Here is a 19,601-nt window from a genome sequence, read left to right as displayed (position 1 = left end):
CCGACAACCAATGACACTAATGTCTACACTGTACTAGTTTCGACAGGACAAACGAGAAACAAGATAAATCTTTTGCAGTGTAATGTTGCAAACGAATAAAAAAAATTGATACGAAAGTGTACATCAGTGTGCATGGGGTCCTCACATGTGTTTGTAGGTTTGTAGGCTTGTATTGGGTAAAATATTCAGATCAAAATCAACGTGTACCTGACGATTTAGGCATAATACTACTTTGTTTCTCATTGTTTACACGATCGTCAAAGAGACCTCAATGTTTATGCATGTCTTTTCATCCGTCCATCTGTTTTATATTCAATTCTTTAATCCATGTATGTGGCTGAATGTGAGTATGTGTGTTATCCAAAATAAGCTTTTGGCATTTCCGACTAACTTATGTCCTGAAGAAGATCCGCAAATAGAAGACAGTATCTGAAGTACATCTTTAGTTCGGTTATATTAATCACACCATCAAATTTGGTCTCAAAAGCAAGTTCAAGCCATACTTCGTACAGATTTTCCTTCTATAGAGTTCGAAACAGGGTCAAGTAATAGTTGATCATATTTCTTTTTGTTGTATGAATTAAAAGCAGATCTCTTTTTTGCACGGTGCTTTTTTAAGCGCAAATAATCAGATTCTACTCTTGTTGGTGTCCTCCTTTCCTGGGGAGACAAGATTGGAGTTGTTTGGGGTGACGTCCCCTAGAGAAACGTCTTTTCGCTCGGATGAGGTTTGAGTGTGATTCTCGTTGTCGTTTTCCACTTTTGCACTTTCATATTTCACAGTGTTTTCCACAGGTGGAGGAGCCGCCCAGCTCTGTAACTCTCCCTCTGCAAAGATGCCGTACACTACCGCGCCCACAACGGAAAGCGCTGCGCAGACGTAGAACACGTGACGCCATTCCTCAGCTGTTCTCTGAAACAAGATTGAGGGAATTAGAATTAATTATGTACCATGTACTTCCCCGCAAAAATAAGATTTATTTTCCGTTAATTGGTCTCTCTTCTTCCATATGCACACATCCGTGTATATGTTTACAGTTAGGTGGAACCAGCTGAGCTAATAACGAGAGTTTGGGCCAAAGGGCAACTCTCCCTGAGATTTACTCACGTTTGGTGTCAGGGCTCCAACGACTAGCGGTGCCACCATTCCAGGGATAGTGCCAGCAGTGTTTGTGATACCAAACATCACCCCGGCATGTCTTCATGCAGAAAAAAACCAGGCGTTAGACATGTAAAACATAATGGTACAGTCAACGTTTCTGTTGGGATCAGGATGCGGGCATTTGTCGTGCAGTTGCTGTCCTCCAATACTTTAAACTTTATGCCACTTCAGCTGTACCTTGTTCGTGTAAATATCTATTTTGCCTGTTTGATGACAGTTACTTTACTCTTGTCAGAGCTCTCTTGATTTTATAAGTGTTCTAGCTGTCCGTCTGTTGGTAAGGTCTTGCAGTTCTTGGTTAGTGCCTGTCAGAAGCTACTCTACTGCGCTCTTCTGGAACTTAGAGCCAGTAAGGTCAGGTGTTGTCTTAGCGTATCGACTATGTTTTGTAGATTAATCAATCTTTTCTTTGGGTTGTTATTTATGAACACTTCATATGCCGGTAGATTGGGGTATAAAGACGATAAAATAATACCCACCTAGGGGCGATATCAATATGATTGACGATGTATCCTGCGCGGGATAGCCCGTAGAAAGACAGACAAAGGCACAGCAGAAACACCGCCAGAGGTCGCTGACTACAATTTATATATCCAGCAGATACAATGCAGATTGCCATTCCCAGTGACGCTGTAAGAAAGAAAACAACTTTTTTTCAGATTTTTTGTTATATCTTCACCAACCCAACTGTTGATATACTTGTTTGACCAAGTCCCTCAACTGTCTTATTTCAAAACATAACTATCTTCTACTTCCCTAGTACTTGTTACTTTGTAGTCCTACTTCCAATGTCTCTCTCTAGAGGTCTACAAATAACACAGCAATCTCACAAATGACATTGCAGACCATACACGAGATCTGGAAGAGCTTCCTGGTGTTCTTGGTGCTGAGGAAGCCCCTCTCTCTCAACCTGTCAGCCACTTGTCCCGACAGCGCAGAAATCACGGCCTGACACAGGTAGGGCAGCGCTGACAAAGCTCCATTCTGAAGTATGTAAAACAAGTAAATAAATATCTTGTAATGGTATTAATTATCATCATTTTATCCTTTTTACCTACACTGGTACGACTGAGGTTACTATGTAGCTCTGTGCCTTAGTCTCTTGTCATTGCTTTCTACTAAGCCAGCTTTACCTACTGTTGATATGTGTCTGGGCCGACATTTGCGTTCCGACCAATGAGTACTTCTATGCCCTTCGTTACTGCTTTTTTTTAAATCTCTTTAAGATGACTATATAATTCTTCTACTTAATCATCTTTGTTAGTTGGAAAGCTACATTATAATGGTAACATTGTGGGGTATAACAGAGATTGGGATGAAAATCAGTTTCCCAAAATGGACGAACATGATGATTTCTAAGTACATTGTTCTCGGTCTTCAAATAAATACTGCAACTAAGAATTTTAAGACATACGATTTCTAAGCAGTTCCCAAACATGAGTGGTAAATCTGTCAAGTTAAGGAAGGAACATCAATAGAACAAGGGAAAATAAATGCTCTCATATATATATATATATCTGCACAGACTGTTATGTATACACTTAAATATAATTATACTCTTTATATCTATTCCTTTGTTCCAGTGTACGACATCTGACATACGTCTTCACCGTCTGGAAAATGTAAATATTAAACATGGTTACCTGCTTTATTTCAAACTTCAAAACCTCCTTCATAAAAGCAGGAAGTGACGTCAGTAGAGTGTATGCAATGTATGTAGAAGACATTTGAGCAATAACACATGCCCAGACAGGAGCTGATGTCAAAAGGGCTCGCCATGGGGTCGGAAGCTTTTCCTGGCGTAGAAACAAACGGGAGAACTTCAGAACCTTCTAAACTTAGAGTTTATTGCAAGACATTCGATGAATTCACAAACCATTTTCAAATGCATCAAAACTCAGCTAGAGAACTGAGGATGTTAATAGTCTAATAGTCTTTGGTTGATCGAGTACCTTGTCCTCGGGTGTGTCGCCAATAGAACTCTGTATGTAGTTCCGTTCAGCCTCGCTGATCCTCTTGTGTTTAGCTGGCGTGTCTGCCGTCACCACAAACCACACCACGACCCACACCAGGTTGCCTATACCTGAATGAAATAAGCGTTACTTTAATTCTTTATAAAAGATACAGTAGCTTCAAAAATCAAACCATTCATTTTATCAGCGCCACATACTAGTGCCATAAATTTCCTAGGACTAGTGCTTTATTTCGAGCAAAAGGAATATTACTTTGTCAAATAAAAAATAATGTATATATTAACGTTGTTATTATGAATATTAATATAAATATGAATATCACTATTATTATTATTTCTTCGATCCTCTTAATCTGCACAAAATGCTTGTCGCTAAACCATCAAACAGAGGTTTAAAAGACTTGTGTGTTGACTACCGGACAGATAGAAGATGGAGCCCCAGCCGTTGTCGAAACCATAGACACACAACAGTGCGGACAGTGAGAAGGTCAGTACGTTTGCAACCGAGGATCCTTCAAGGCAAAACAAACGATGTGAAAATTTGAACCTTACCACAGGCACACGCACACGCACACGCACACGCACACGCACACGCGCACTGATACATATAAATCGGAAATTCAGTCAAATTGATCAGTCGTCTAACCACTTTACTATCTACTCATTAACTCAAGTGGTTACAGTTATTTAAAGATTAACGGATCAGTTCAGTTAACTAGAGTAGCTAACGATAACCAGCGACTGAAAGATTAGTGCTATTATTTCTATCTGAGTAGTCACCGGTGACGCAGAAGGACATTATTTTGCTTCTCTCCAGTTTCGGAGCCCACCTGCCCATCATGGCGTACACGCAGGGATAAGAAACACCCTGAAACACATACAAACCAGAGTAAACTAGACACAGACTGAAATACAGATACACGAGTGAAATTAATAACAGTAGAAATTATTAAAAAAAGACTGCGAATGAAAAGAGATTTTTTTTAAACAAATATGTAGAGAATTTACTATTAGGTGTTTCAAACATGATACCATTTTTCTTGTTAAAAGCACTTTATGTAAAAGTAATATGATATGCCCAGGCCTGTACCAAACATTCACATAATGACTTACATACGCACATCATCTAAACACATATTGATGTGCAAGACAAATGAGAACATTTTTTAGAAATCCTGGAGTAACTAAAACTAACCGCTGCTAGTCCCAGGAGAAACCTGAGGGCGTAGACCAGGTAGACATGGGCACGTGCAGCGAGGGGCGTGGCCAGGGTACTGAGGGCACAGATGCTTTGACACACCCCCCACACGCGCCGCCCACCGTAGCGACCGGCCAGCCAACCACCCGGAATTTGAGTGAAAATGTACCTGCAGCAGAAAAGCATCTTCTCAATCAAATTTGTCTTTAACTTATGTCTTTTGTGGTACAGTAGCTCTAAAAGTCGACAAAGTCTGCAACTGTTGTGTTTGGTCTAAAACTTTGTAAGTCAATTCAAAATGAGTTATCTTTTTTAACAAGTCCCATCCTCTCGTCAGTTATCTTTCATAATTCCAAACTTCTTTTTTACAATAGTTGTTTTAGTAACACAAGTGGTTTATATTTCTAATTACACCTACAGCTGATTAATCTGAGTAACCTGACGGAGCGTCACTTACCCATAGAAGTACATGGCCAAAAGACGAGATTGTGTCGCCTTATCCCAAACAAATTCACCATCCTGAAAAAAAATCACTTCCAAATTGTTATATGTGTAAAATCCATCAACAAACACATGGTTGATTTAAGAACAGAAGAAAACCCTTAACGAAAGCGAAGAACGAGCGAAAAAATGAAATGCAAAAAAAAAAAAAAAGGAAATATTGACTCCAAGATTAAGGAAGTGTCAATTAAAATACATTGTAGACAAGTGTTTGTGTCGCCACACTGTATTTCCCCTGTAACAAAAGGTTATCTGAAAAACCTCAAATACCATTGTATTACATATGTTCAGAATTAATTAGCATGTTTCTAAGGTTAAAAACGAGATGGAACACAGGTCATTCCACTGTGAGTTTTGTACGGTGGCGTTTTACCCGACATAATTGTTTGCTGGAGCAGTCCCCCAATTTGCAACGAGAGACAAATAAGCAGATTGTACCTGTTAATGTGATTAAAAGTAGCACTCCTTGACTCCAATTTAAAGGAACATGTTAATGAAGTCATTATACACGAACTCAGGAAACAGCTGCTAATTTAACTTGACGAGAGTGAGGTCTCTCTATCTCCTTACCGCCTACCCCCAACGACCCGAGAAAGGTCATGGCATGACCTTTTCTTTAACCTTTTACGTCATTTACTCCAGAGATCACATATACACCATGATGCAGACAATACTCTCCCAGTGTCATTGCCACCTCACTTCTACTCCTACCCACCAATAGAATAGTCCTTTCATCTCTAGAGTCACAGTCTGGACACGTGTACATAGGGAGGTAGATGCTTCTTGCGTGTAGTTGCTGCACTGGGTCAACGACCAGAAGAACATTTAATCTACCATAAACAGCAGCACGCTCTCAATTAGTAATAAAATATTGAACAACTGGCAAGCTTTGTGATTAAGATAACAATAGGATATTTTTAAGTATATACAGTGTGGTCAAGGCAAGCGTTTATTTTGGCGATGATTTGTAAAGGTTTGAATCAGGTAAAAATTACAGCTGGAAAAAGACAATAAAGTAGAAATAAGAAAAGTTGTTAAAAAGTCAAACTTTGATGAACTGATGTAATACTGGATTAATAAATAAACAAAAGATTGTAAAAACTAGGCTGTACTATATTACTAGCTAGGTAAGCTCTACTCACGCTCATAGACACGCTTGGTTTCATAATTTCCAAACTGCAGTCGCTTTCATCCTCTGCTGTTCCTTCGTCTGTAGTCACATTGATAGGAATGGTGCTGACCTCAGAAGTTTGACCCCCTGTAAGAAGGTTTCTTTGATCGACGGAAGTGACGTTGACTCGCGGAGCACGCACCATGCAGATGATGGCCACGCTCAGGTTCACACGAGTGACGTACACGATGAGAAAGCCAAAGAAACACATGACAGCGAGGTTCCATCTTTGAGAACAGAGCGCAGGTACTGTCATGAAAGAACAAGACAAATTTAGGAAAGAATAATTCAACATAGAAAGTTAATGGATATCTCAGACTAGTACGCCATCACTGTGGTGTCTGTGAGTGGCTCACTGAGTCTAAGGCAGTAACTAACACCTTATTGCTGCACATAGTTTAAAGAGTGCCTTACCCTTTGGTAAAACCTGTTTAGAATCCACCATCCTTGTGTCGGCTTCCAGTTTATGGTCTGAATTATCACAGAAAACGTATCTCCATAGACGGATGCTTAGATGGCAGCTGATCCCTGCTTTTAAGTCGAAGAGGGAGAAGATGCGCACACCTTGACTAATCACTTCCTGTCATGCCCGTCACGTTCTTGTTATATTGTGACCAATAATAAGTGAAATATGATGATTATTTTATACAAGGCAATGACGAAATAAAGGTTCTGTGAATAATTCATGTGCATGACATCCCGTTGGCGTTGGGCATTAAATAAAGACCTTTTTTCTTGCATTTGTAAACTATATCGTTGGGTGAAAGGTTGCAGAGGATGCTGTTAAGAAGCACCATCCGCATGTCCATCTATGCTGTTGTTTTGTTGCTTTTGTTGAAGCTAATCGACAGATAGCGCAGGTGAGCGTGCATGTATGTGTCTGTGCTTCAGTGCGTTTACGAGTTTCGTGGGGGAGAGATCTGTGTGTATGTGTTCCCTCGGTCTACCGCACATGAGTTGTAATAATAACAATACTAATTGAGTAATATAATTACAGAGTATGATGTTCATTCAAAATGGCTTTGAAAAAGTGTTAATAGCCTGTAGTCTCATCGGACTTTCTCTTGCAGGTATTTGTGTGGAAGGGGGTTGGAATCACAAATGAAAGATATTTTCCTTTACAGATAAATTGAGGATATTTAGCAAGTATTATTGCGGCTAGCATCGGCATCACCTCTTAGGAAAATACAACAAACAGACAAAATATAGTGTAAAGATGTATTTATTTCTAGTTGCAAAGACAAGCCTCAGTAATATTTATCTCGGTATTTACAGTTTAAACATGCATAGAAGTCATTGAGTGATACTTGAGTCCTTAGTTCTTTTTGTTCTTTCAGACACTACAAACGTTCCCTTCAACATCACATTGGACAACACTTCGACGGAATGCAGAGTAACCTCCCCTAAGACTTCTCAGTAGCCTTGGAAGCATCAAGTTCTGGATCCTCGCTGCGCACGTCTTTCTCTTTGATATACTCGATCACTTCCACCGCAGCCGGGGGAGCTGCCCAGCTCTGCAACTCCCCATCTGCAAAAACCGCGAACAAGATGGCGCCCAGAATCGCCATGGCAAAACAGAGGAAGAACACGTGGCGCCATTCTTCAGCTGTCCTCTGCAAATAACACAAATAAATATAAAATAAAGAAAGAAACATATACAACAATTTATATATCTGAAACTGTAACTTTAATCACGGAGACCCTGGTCACAGGCTGGGATTCTGAGCTGTGCAAGAATCCTTGTCATGGTGTACCACTATGGACGTCTTCTTTGTGCATCCTTACCAGCTCGACCCCACAGAGTCCATTGCGTCTGTTACAGGCATAGTTGCTTGTGACTAAAAGGTCTGGCCTGACTTCTGTCACAGAGCTTTTATAAACACTGAAAGCAGAAGTGTAACTGGATTCAGTCTTGTCGAGCTGCCCACTCTTGACCGACTTTACTCCATGATGTTTTGAATGGTTACTCACGTTTGGCGTGAGGGCGCCAACCACCAGAGGTGCGATCATCCCAGGTATGGTGCCAGCGCTGTTTGTGATGCCGTACAACACTCCAGCGTGCCTTCGGAAGATATAGACATTGGATACTCAGAGATAGGCAAATACTTTAATTCACTTAATATGTTACATAGATTTTGAACACGCGTAACCAGCGCGACTTCCTTTCATGGTTACTCAGGTGTGGGCCAGCCGGGCTTGGGAAAAACATCAAATAAGACTATTTTGTTGCACAAAATCTAGTGGTTTATTTCACCACAAATGGACGGTTAATGGTAACAGTGGAAGTCTAGAAAAGTATTAAAATCAGGTTAAGAGATAATCGGTCACTGACTATAAATAGAACTTGTCGGAATGAATGAACGTAAACAAGCGAGACCGAAACCTACAAGCCTGCTACTTTTGTCTTCTCCTCATCAAGTAAGTTAAAACCTTGCCGTCATTCTAGCGTGGTCCTTACCTCTCCCACGCATGCTCTGACCAAAACAACTCGGCCTTGACCAATCAATCATTCAGTCAATCGTTCGTCCCTTGATTGGTAGCTGTCGTTAGAGGGAGGGGGAGAGAGGACAAGGATGTGCGTGTTATACACAGATACTCACCTTGGGGCAAGATCGATGTGATTGACAGCGTAACCTGCGCGGTTCAAACCCACAAAGGTTAAACACAGGCACAGCAAAAACACCGCCAGAGGTCGCTGATCGCAAGTCATGTAACCTGCAGAGACGATGCAGACGGCCGACCCCACGAAAGCTGTGAGAATAAAGAGCTGTGTGACTTCCGCTGGCTTTCTGCGACACTGACTGACTGACTGACTGACTCACGCACGCACTCACTCACTCACTCACTCACTCACTCACTCACTCACTCACGCACTCACTCACTCACTCACTCACTCACTCACTCACTCACTACGGAATGCTACAAGCCAGTGTGCAGACGTACCAAGGCACTGGAAGACCTTCCTGGTGTTCTTGGTGCTGAGGACGCCCCTCTCTCTCAACCTGTCCGCCACCTGTCCCGACAGGACAGACATCAAGGCTTGACACAGGTAGGGCAGGGACGACAGACCGCCGTTCTTTGAAAAACAAGAAAACCACCAATTCTAGAAACAGTGTTTCTACAGCGTGAGTTCATGAATAAATCCTTGTATTACTGCCTCACAACTCAATCCTCCCATCATGTGTGATAATCTTACTTTCTTCTATCTTCCTGTATGTTTATTTGTCTGTACATTCATCGGTCTCTCTGTCCAACCGTCCTTCAGAGTATCGGTCTTTGTGTAATTTTGTTCCTCTGTTACAATGTATCTCTGTTGTCAGTCCATCTGTCAGTTCGGCCTTTTGATTTCCCTTACGTCCTTCTGTCGGTGATTTATTATTTTTAACATATTCTTTATTTAACTACCCATTAATTAGTTTTTTGTTGTCGTTGGGGTAATCAAGTACCACAAGCTTATTGTTTTTAGTGACATCCCATCTGTTCAAATAATTGCGTATATTGCGAGAAACAACTGGTGAATTTATGTTTAATTTATCTCCACCTTTGACTCTCACCTGCTTTATATCGAACTTCAGCACCTCCTTCATAAACGCTGGAAGTGACGTCAGCAGAGTATAGTTGGTGTAGTTGTGCAGCATGTGAGCACTGATACAGGCCCACACTGGACCTGATGTGAACATGGCTCGCCAAGGGGTCGCCAGTCTTTCCTAACATGCGAGGCAACAAATACAAGTTTTCCCAGATAGCATGAAAACATTTTAAAAACGTTTTAAAAACGTTTACATGGTTGTAATAAGGTTTACGTTTTAGATAAAACGTTTTAAAAACATTTTTAAAATGTTTGAAAATAAAACATTTAAAACAAAAATGTTAAATAAATGTTTTATAAACGTTTACAATGTTAACCTTTATGGCTGCGCGTCATGACGTAATTTTTTATAAGACGTCACTATTTGATTCGCCGGCATTCGCTTCTCCTGTGGAATTTTAGAGCCAGTCCACGGTGTAGATACTGAAAATTCTCACCAAAAAGCTTTTTTAAAGACTTTGTTATATTTGTCTTATGATTAGGTTTGATAGTTTAAAGTCATTGCAGTTTTTAAAACATCAATGCTACGTAACTAAATATTTGCTATTCTTCTTGTGGATGCACGTACTCCCATGATTCCACGCGGCGCGACATTTTCTCTGCTGATGTACTGTCTGTTTGAAAACCAAGGTTGTAATCTTTTCTCTTTGTTTACCACACACGTACTGCAGGTTCTTAATTATAAAACGCTATATACCGTGTTCTAGTACAACACACATTTAATGTCTGCTTATTGGGTGTGATGTGTCAAAGTTTACTTTCTGAATTGAGCGCTCGTACATAATCTAATACGTTAAGGCAGCTGATAGTTCACATCATGTCGTCCTACTGGACGAAGCGGAGAAAAGTTAATAAAACTTGTAGAAGCAGAGTTGGCAGAACTGAAAGAAGAAAGATGTATTCAATACACACTGATACAAACATCCACGATTCACTGTCCCGTAGAGAAGGTGCTCACAGTTTTAGATCTACAGAGTCAAATTAATAACAGTTCGAACCAGCAGACACCAGAACTCTCAGCGATAACATCACGCCAGCAATATTTACCGACTAAATACAATTTGGATGAAAATAATGATGATGAGGTTGTGAAATCTAATTTTAGTGAATTTGAAGATTATATTGATGATCAGTTTGATTCAGGGATATCTTCAGACAGCGACAGTGAAACAGATACAGATTTGGCCACACAGTTGGCATATTGGGTCGCAACATTTAACATTTCCAACAGTTCACTTTCAGTACTTCTTGCCTTGTTGCGACAAAAGCATCCTGTAATAACTGCTTGCTTGAATTCATTGCAAAACCGTTATCTATGGCTGAAATGGTACCACTGGTATTGTGTAATCATTTCTCATTATGGTGTAAATTTGTGTTACATGTTCTTAAAATTTAAGGATGATAGAGTTTTTACTAACATTAAATAACTTGACATTATAACATTGCATGCCACAGAAGCAAACTGCAGTCAATACAATCATATCTCAGCTGAACAAGATTCATGCTATCCTCCCTGTATTTACCATAGTTCCTTGAGTATAACAGTGTATAAAAATTTATGCAGTCATAATCTCTGACGGAAATATGACAGATGAAGTCAAACGTCCAACACTCCCATAAAGACACACAGTTAGCCTCCCTGGTAAGAGTTCATAGAGGATTGTTTATTTTTCAGCACGCGAAACGGTTAGCATACTGGCCACCAAGTGAGCTGACAAAACACTTAAGGAGGGAGCTCTGCCAGATAGACATACCTGGACTCTTCAAGCTGTTTGCATTTGGGTTCAAAGGGTACTTTTATACTTTTTTACTCATTGTCATATATATGTATATTATAGAGATTAGATGTTTGATGACTTCGTCAGCCTGGTTAATATTTTTGTGGTCAGTCTCTTGATAAAGTTTACAAGTATTGTTCATATTTATTTTGTAAAAGGTTTTAAGGTAGTGTTAGTGTCTTTAGTCCACGCAGACCTTGCTTAGGGTTTATTGTGGTTACAGACTGGAACATACAGCCACATGACCATTAACATCTCAGCGAACAGACAGTTAACTGATTTTGTCATGTGAAATTCATATTGTGTGGTAAAGCATTGCATGCCATTATTCTCGATGTTTATTATAACTTCACAAATTAATAACCCTTTCAGATGAGTATTTGGTTGCCAGACGAAAAGTGGATAACAGCCAGTATACATCAAACTTGGATACAACAGATGCTGACAGCACTAAAGGTTGAAAAGATCGGAAGAGGAAGAGAAACAAGTAGTCACATTGTGTCTTGTTTGAGTTATAGAATGACAGGGATTAGGGAATCCCTAGGTTTGGAGAACAACTTACAAGATCAGTACAGATTTCAGTATTGCAGTTCATTTCAATTTTTCATGAGGGTAATATTGATATTATGATAGGTATAGCCTAGGAATTATTTATTATTTTATTTCTTAAATCTTTTACTCCAGAAATTCTTAAATTTTCATAATTGTCATTTCACTGCACACTTATTAATAGGTATGCTTGTTAATTAGGTTAGGGCTAGAGAGCCCAGATGAGGAGGAAGAAGACGACTTTAGATGGAAATCAGTGCATCCAGCAGTGCCAGCAGGACCATTGCCAGACTCATTGCAACCACAAGTGGAAAACAAGCGTTTATGCCCACAGGTAAATGCTCTAACCACCAGAATATTGGCACCACGACGTGAGCACCCCAGTGACCAACGTAGTGACTCTCAGCAAGGAGTACAAGAGGGGACAGACCTCACAACTGCAGCAGTAAAAGGTGGTACCCAGAGAGTGTCTAATGAAGGTAATTCAGACAATTTTATATTATGGGTTACTTTTCTTGCTTTTTGTTTTGCCTATTTAATTTTGTTGTGAATTCCCTTCACAATCTCAAGTTGAACATAGTGTTGGTTATACAAGTTTCTTACTGCCTCCCAAATCACCGTTGATTGGCTTCATTCACCTATAAAAGTTAATTGTCCACTTTTGCTCACAGTGCTATGTTCATACTGTTGCAGCATTTGCCTGGCTCATTCTGAAACAAGACAGAGAATTGAAATTGATGCTACAGGAAGTAAAAGATATGGTGATTCATTCACTGATAAGCAAAGACCAGCCTGCTCCAGCAAAGGATGCCTGAATGTTGCCAGAAGATTTGATCCTTCTGATTAGAACGCAGCAAGAGCTGTTGGAACTGGATGGACGCCTTGATGATGATTCCTTTCATGAATTACTCGTACGTAAAGCAGATGTCATTGTTAAAGCCATGATTGAAATGATAATCTGTAATAATTTAGGGGAATTTTAAAGCATAGCTTGACATTTTTGAAAAACTTATGTTTTTATAGGGAATTCATTTGAGAATGATCAGTTCTTGTCAATCTATCATACATATATAGTGTGGAACACAATAAGTCAAATTTTAAATCCAGTTTCAAAGGGTTTCAGCCTCATAAACTTTATGGTTATTGGGGAAGGAAACATTAAATGTCAGCTTTTTGTGAAAGTTTTCAGTTTATAATTTTTTGTATGGCCCTTGAATTGTAAATAATTAAAGCCATGTATATTTTCACTACACCATTTCTTGTTTATGATGTGTGGCCTACTTTTGACAGATATGTTTCTTGTCTTCTAATGATTTGCAAGTCAAAAGCCTCTCCTGTGTGGGTAGAATGAATGCAAAGGATTGTGCGAAAAGAATCATGCGGCGACTCCTGACCGACAAGGTTGCTCGGAACTATAACTGGAAAGGACAAAAGGAAGAGATGTGTGCTTTCAAGGGACTGAAATGATCTACATGATCTGCAGTAAGTGATGATGTATAAATGTTAGTGTATATTATTATTAAAGGTATAGATATATGATATATTGTCTACACATACTTTGACAAAAAAGAGAAGTGCAGATCTAAGTGCTTATTTTTGTATAACATGAATTGACATTTTTCATTGCTAGCTCTACAGTTGAAAATTATCTGTAGCTCTTGTCAGTATTAATTGTGCTTCTATGGGTGAAACTAGCGTAAAAACGGAAAGACATGGGGAACAAGCATAAGCACCATAAAACTGAAACAATATGTATAGTGTGAGACTTCTTTAGTCCATCTTTAATCTATAAACCTGTAGCGCTTCTTTAATCTACAAATCCCATTTTTGCTATCTGCAGAAGCTGTACGGAAGAACCGTGGGTGTATGGAGGCTTCCGATAAAGTTAGTGCAGGAGCCATCACAGAGTGGAGACCAATGCTTCAGCAGACAGTGCTGTTCTACCTGTCCGTCGTCCTTCCCGCCCGAGCTGCCATCCGTATCAGAGAGCGACGACTCCTCTCCCAGCGACAGAAGTCTAGAGATATACACGTAATGTCTACGATGACTGCAATGCCACCTACAGCCGCCGAATGCCAGTACTGGTCACATAGCCATTCGCTTCCAACGGCAACAGCAGGCAGTCCTGACAGTCCTTTGTCCCTGGCTCTCCTCCACGCTCAAGAGCTGTCTCCCACATATAACACTTCTGTGCTTTTGCCTCCTTTTACTCCTCTACACTGGCATGTATGCCTAACTTTGCTGCATAAGGAACATCAGGCTTATCACCAAGCCACTCTTGACCCTAATTGGGACGCTTGCTGATATTTAGCAACAATGTCTCATATTTGAGATATCTTATAATTACATATAAGAAGGTTTTAGTATGTTAAAATGAAGGCATAAGGATCTGATAGTGTTCTAAGTGCATTTTTCGTAACGCCGCTTTACCAGACATACATGAACTTTTAATTGTTCAGCCTTATTTTACGGTATGGAAATTCTCATATTATTAATTAATTGGAATGATATGTCCCTTGTAGAAGGGTAGAGATGATAATGTGCATGTGGTTATCTACAACAGGGTAACTGTACTTTTTGGTGTATTTTGTACATCATCCAATTGTATTTACAATTCACTGTTTTTTGTAAATCTAAAGGTCTATAAGTTTAGTTTTAGTTTAATTATTCCTTGGCACTCTGCACAGAGCACAGTGCCGCACCATCTCACCTTTAAGTATTTGAAATTGAAATATTTAAAAGTATTAATTTAAGAAAAAATCCTATGCATTGATTTGTCAGTGTTTAATTAATTTATATTCTTTTTTCTCTTTTTTGAGTATCATTTATTCATTTTTATCACAAATGGTCACCATTTTGTACTTGCTATTGTATAATGTAAATGTCTCCTGGGTTTATTCCCAACGACACGAAATATGTTTTAATTACAACAAATGTAAATCTTCTCTGTACGTCATTTATGCCATGTTTGAAGTGAAACTGTGAAAAGTATGTGTGAACTGTGAAACATTTACATTAGGTTTCAAAAACATTTTTAAAACGTTTAAAAAACGTGTCCTTCGAAACATTTAAATTAGGTTTCAAAAACATTTTAAAAACGTTTTTAAAACATTTACATACAAATATTTATTAAATGTTTTTAAAATGTTTTACAGAAAAATGTTTATAAAACGTTTTAAAAATATTTTTAAAATGTTTTACAAATGTTTGCAGAAAACGTTTTTAAAACATTACTTTGATGGGCATGATAAACATTTTAAAAACGTTTTCTGCAAACCTTTTTAAAATGTTTTATGTAAACATTTTAAAACGTTTTTAAAACGTTTTTAAAACGTTTGCATGCTATCTGGGTTAACAGTTTTCTCTAAAACGCAGACGACTGGCAATTACTAAGATCCACGAATTTGAAACTTTGAAAAGTTGTCATACCTGCAAAAGATACAATACAAATATACTTGGGGGGTAGGGTGGGGTGAGATGAATTAACGGTAACAGCTGTACCTTGTCCTCGGGTGTCTCACCGATGGAATTCAGTATGTAGCTTCGTTCCACCTCACTGATCCTCTTGTGTTTAGCTGGCGTGTCTGCCGTCACCACAAACCACACCACGACCCACACCAGGTTGCCTATTCCTGATTGACACAGCAGTAAGTATATCTGAACATGAATGACAACTATGTAAGGGTGCTAAATAAAGACTTTTAAGACCAACAAAAAACGTTTCGTTGATAATTTTATATCCATTGTTTTTCTCGAAAAAGAGTCTCTAAGATAGTAATTTTACCAAGAATTAAAAGCTAATGTTGTTTTAAATGAAGATCAAGTTTAGACATAATAATATAAAATAATAGTAGATGGATGATAGGGTGTACTACCGGCCAGATAAAAGATGGAGCCCCAGCCGTTGTCAAATCCGTAGACACACAACAAGGCGGACAGGGAGAAGGTGAGCACGTTTCCTACTGATAGACCTTCAGAGCAGAAAAGAGTCTTCAGTGGTTAATCCCCTACACTAATACCTACACTAATACCTACACTAATACCTACACTAATGTCTGACTATGAAGAATGTAAAAACATCTCTCAATAGACTGACAAAGAACCCAACCAGCCCTGACAGGTTGAGTACCACACGATGTAGCAGAAGGAGGACAGTTACCAGTAAAGCTGAAGGAAACTAGTTTGCTCCTCTCAAGTTTCGGCGCCCATCTGCCCATCATGGAGTGAACGCAAGGAAAAGAGACACCCTGAAACACACCAAGAAACATCTTGAACTATACTGTGGTACCCGTAAACCTCTTGGGCAGACGACAAAGATTTGCGTGAAATATTGAAGCACTAAACAGACATGGAAAAGACAGTTTAATAATCGGACGAGAACGACTACTTTGTACGTAAATAAATAAAAACAAAACACTGCAATCATACTGTTCATCATTCAAACAAAAAAAAACAACAAACGGGAAAATGTTGTACACTAAATGTGACAAGCTGGGCCATACACACAGCACATCACCGACAATAAAACTGTAATAAATATTAAGAAATCGAGAGTAAATGAAAGAAACGAACCGCTGCTATTCCAAGAAGAAACCTGAGGGCGTAGACTAAGTAGACGTTAGCACGTGCAGCCAGGAACGTGGCCAGGGTGCACAAGGCACAGATAGCCTGGCAAACCCCCCACACGCGTTGCCCACCATAGCGACCGGCCAGCCAGCCACCCGGAATTTGAGTGAAGATGTACCTGAGACACAAGGCGGGAGATACACAGTGCACCTGCTTTTTTACAGCAAGTGTGTAGATAAGCTCCTTCTTCACAAGGACTTCAACTGAATATGTGGTTTTGAAAAAAAGACATAGTTCTTTGTATATTTAATACTAATAATAAACAATAATTATAATAAAATTGATTTGTACAACGCTTTTACCCAACATTAAAGGTGGGTTCCAAACACTTTACTATTTCTAGTGGTGCCAGCTCTACGGACTGAGACTTTTTAATTCAAAGCTAAAGACATTGACATAATTAGAAATTAAGTGATAAGGTTTGATAAATATTAAGAACATGAAGTATGTTTCGTTCAGAATGCGTGGAGACTAAAAACTTCGTTCACAGTTTTACATTTGATAGACACTGTGTGTGTGTGTTGTCAGGACTTTGTATTTATTTTATTCTGATAGTTTTTCAATATATTAATACATAAAGCAGCTCACCCGTAGAAATACATAGACAAAAGTCGTGCTTGCGTCCCTTTATCCCAGTCAAATTCGCCAGTCTAAAATAATACAGAATCAGTAAAACTATCTTCTTAATTAAAAAAAAGGAAAATAATTAAGAGAATTAGGTGCACTGCCCTTATCACAATTAGTTACCTATTAAAAAATAGTTCAAAAATAAGCATTTTATAATCCACACAATATGCTGCAATATATATATAATCTTTTTATAAGTAAAAAACATTCTAAACAATATATAATATGATAAATTTCAATTTATACAACTGAAGTTAATTGATACTTGAACATATTCCTATTGTATCAAATAAGAAGATATTTTTAAAACAGTTGACCAAAACAAATAAAACTAAAAGGTTAATAAATAGGAAAATAAGATATATTATATATATTGAAAGACGCAAAAAGCTTGCAAGACAGTCAACTCTGTAGCCTATTAGTGAATGCGATAATAAGGAAATATATTGATGAAGCAGGTGTCGCTGCTACAGACACAAACATTAGTTCAATGTTAACACACGATGAGCTCACCTCAGTGCGCGTGGTTCTCGTGGATTCCAGACTGCAGTCGCTGTCACTGACTTCATCCTGTGAAGTGAAAGGTGAATCAGAGGTTACATCCGGGAACGCTGTGCTGTGTCCATAGTCTATGCCATGATCATCCGAGATCCTTTGACCCGCTTGACCGGAAGTGACGTTGAGGCGGGGCGTGCGCACCATGCAGATGATGGCCACACTGAGGTTCACACGAACAACGTACACGACGAGAAAGCCGAAAAAGCACAGTATGGAGAGGTTCCATCTTTGAGAACAAAGTGCGGGAGCTAGCAGGAGAAAAACAGATGTAACAAACACCTGAAGCAAAAGATCCTTTTACAGTTTAAACTAAATTTAACAGAGAGCTCAGTTTTTTTAAATCAGCATAAAAAAATTATTAATTTTTTTGCCATTTGATTCAGAAACATTGATTGAATGTCGTAATCTGATATTGGATTTGCAAGTAAAATTGGAAGCGTAGGAGAATACGATTTTAAGTTGGTAAGTACTAATAAAGTAAAATTCTTGATTGTTCAAAATCGATTACTTATAATTAAACATAAATATAACCTATATATGCATTAAATAACACACATATATATAAAAGCAATAGCACCACGCAAAAATATCACAAGTAGTTTTTATGGTAAATAATAAAACTCTATAATATTAACCCACACTTTTAAAGATTTTCCTCACACAGTTGATTGCAATATACAGTCGTATACCTTTTAAAAATGCGTTATAAAGATCTTTACATTCATTGCACAATACAATCGTAAGCCTACAATTACCTTTGATAAAGACATTTATTTTAGCATTACATTTTTTCGGTTCCAATATTACCAATGCTCAATGATTTGTCTGAAAAAGAGCAGTTATATTCAAACTAAATTATTGTTTTCGTTTCATACTTCATTAGATCCTTTAACTTTATATTTTAAACATTTTTTTATCAAGTATAGTAGCCAATTATCCCACATGTAGAAGAGACCTAAAATGATCAAAGTGAAAAGATAAGAAACAAGAAAAACTCTGCCTTACCTTTTAATGGCGCGATTTTGAAATCACAATTGGTCATTGTCCTTGCCTTTCATAACTTATTCTTCATGATACGTGCTTTCCTTTATATACTTTGTCTTGCCTTCAGAAGAACCAAAAGATGTCAACTTTTGGGCCTAAAAGTTTTACATTTTAAATGCCCTCCACGTCCTCTCAGCCGTAAATAATTTTACTTTTGTGTTCGTGTCACGAAGGAACATTCGAAAGTCCATGCTAGTCAAGTTTACAGAATAAGCAATCTTTTTGGCAGGTAAGCAGTAACATTCCTCTCTGAACTTTCACACAAAAAGCGAGTAATGTATTCTCCATGCTGGATCAGGCATTGCTGTATGGGAAGAGTATGAGAGAGAGAGAGAGAGAAAGAGAGGGAACGAGAGAGAAAGAGAGAGAAAGAGAAAGAGAAAGAGAAAGAGAAAGAGAAAGAGAAAGAGAGACGGAGGGTAGGAATAGTAACTAGGTAGAACTGGAGCAAAGCCATTGTACATTTGCAGTACTATCACATCACACCATTTATATAGTCAGGACAGACCATGTGATACTTGCTTAAGTCTTAAAAACTATTTAAAAATGTAGTGGCCATGGTGGTGGTGAGTGCTTCAGAAGAATGTAAAGATTGTTGTTTCAGTGGAAAGTGTTTGAATTAAGGCTTTGCAGTTCAGAGATTCTTTCTTACCACAATCATGTTTTTCGATCGTCAATAATCTACAGAAATATACAGATTTCAATAATATATATATAAATATTAATTTCCTGTCCTCTGCTTGGTTGATCATTAATATTTGCTCTTGTTGGCGGGGTAGTGTTAATTGTTTGATGAAGTATTGTGTTGTGTAATTTATTATGATTG

At 38.5% G+C, this 19,601-nt stretch overlaps 2 protein-coding genes and 1 long non-coding RNA gene across 6 annotated transcripts; 1 reads left to right on the top strand and 2 right to left on the bottom strand.

The window, feature by feature from the left end:
• Positions 1-546: 546 nt before the first annotated feature.
• LOC112558375 (sialin-like) lies at positions 547-6,537 on the bottom strand. The gene is made up of 12 exons (XM_025228844.1): positions 6,419-6,537; positions 5,976-6,253; positions 4,790-4,851; positions 4,330-4,501; positions 3,915-4,002; positions 3,551-3,646; positions 3,115-3,245; positions 2,806-2,958; positions 2,014-2,146; positions 1,642-1,792; positions 1,109-1,199; positions 547-913 (listed from the first exon to the last, which is right to left on the bottom strand). Exons 1-12 carry the CDS (start codon positions 6,447-6,449, stop codon positions 629-631), a joined length of 1,671 nt encoding a protein of 556 aa, XP_025084629.1. The 5' UTR covers positions 6,450-6,537; the 3' UTR covers positions 547-628.
• Positions 6,538-7,218: 681 nt separating this feature from the next.
• Positions 7,219-18,777, bottom strand: LOC112558376 (sialin-like). 2 transcript variants are annotated; one of them, XM_025228846.1, is made up of 12 exons: positions 18,737-18,777; positions 17,687-17,979; positions 17,135-17,196; positions 16,493-16,664; positions 16,080-16,167; positions 15,796-15,891; positions 15,422-15,552; positions 9,559-9,711; positions 8,948-9,080; positions 8,605-8,755; positions 7,976-8,066; positions 7,219-7,617 (listed from the first exon to the last, which is right to left on the bottom strand). In XM_025228846.1, exons 1-12 carry the CDS (start codon positions 18,771-18,773, stop codon positions 7,408-7,410), a joined length of 1,617 nt encoding a protein of 538 aa, XP_025084631.1. In that variant the 5' UTR covers positions 18,774-18,777; the 3' UTR covers positions 7,219-7,407. The 2 variants fall into 2 exon arrangements, with proteins under 2 accessions (XP_025084631.1, XP_025084630.1); XM_025228845.1 differs by lacking the exon at positions 7,219-7,617 and having other exon boundaries at positions 7,644-8,066.
• Positions 12,644-13,819, top strand: LOC112558380. 3 transcript variants are annotated; one of them, XR_003098139.1, is made up of 3 exons: positions 12,644-12,831; positions 13,267-13,402; positions 13,761-13,819. It is a non-coding gene; the product is annotated as an uncharacterized LOC112558380 (long non-coding RNA). The 3 variants fall into 3 exon arrangements; XR_003098138.1 differs by having other exon boundaries at positions 13,242-13,402; XR_003098140.1 differs by having other exon boundaries at positions 13,211-13,402.
• Positions 18,778-19,601: the final 824 nt, after the last annotated feature.

Source organism: Pomacea canaliculata, linkage group LG2 (genome assembly GCF_003073045.1).
Source record: "Pomacea canaliculata isolate SZHN2017 linkage group LG2, ASM307304v1, whole genome shotgun sequence".
Lineage (NCBI taxonomy): Eukaryota > Metazoa > Mollusca > Gastropoda > Architaenioglossa > Ampullariidae > Pomacea > Pomacea canaliculata.
Note: the sequence above shows the minus strand (reverse complement) of the source record. Positions and strands in the feature narration are given on the sequence as shown.

What these genes read in the sequence shown, in the direction of transcription:
- LOC112558376 (XM_025228845.1), bottom strand. Translation starts at nt 18,773, where the DNA reads ATGACCAATTGTGATTTCAAAATCGCGCCATTAAAAG. An exon ending in TTGTCTATGTATTTCTACGG is followed by an intron (nt 16,665 to 17,134) that starts GTGAGCTGCTTT and finishes CTTGTGTCTCAG; the next exon opens with GTACATCTTCACTCAAATTC. An exon ending in TGAAGTTCGATATAAAGCAG is followed by an intron (nt 9,081 to 9,558) that starts GTGAGAGTCAAA and finishes TGTTTTTCAAAG; the next exon opens with AACGGCGGTCTGTCGTCCCT.
- LOC112558375 (XM_025228844.1), bottom strand. Translation starts at nt 6,449, where the DNA reads ATGGTGGATTCTAAACAGGTTTTACCAAAGG. An exon ending in TAAACAGGTTTTACCAAAGG is followed by an intron (nt 6,254 to 6,418) that starts GTAAGGCACTCT and finishes CTTTCATGACAG; the next exon opens with TACCTGCGCTCTGTTCTCAA. An exon ending in CTCCATCTTCTATCTGTCCG is followed by an intron (nt 3,246 to 3,550) that starts GTAGTCAACACA and finishes TATTTCATTCAG; the next exon opens with GTATAGGCAACCTGGTGTGG.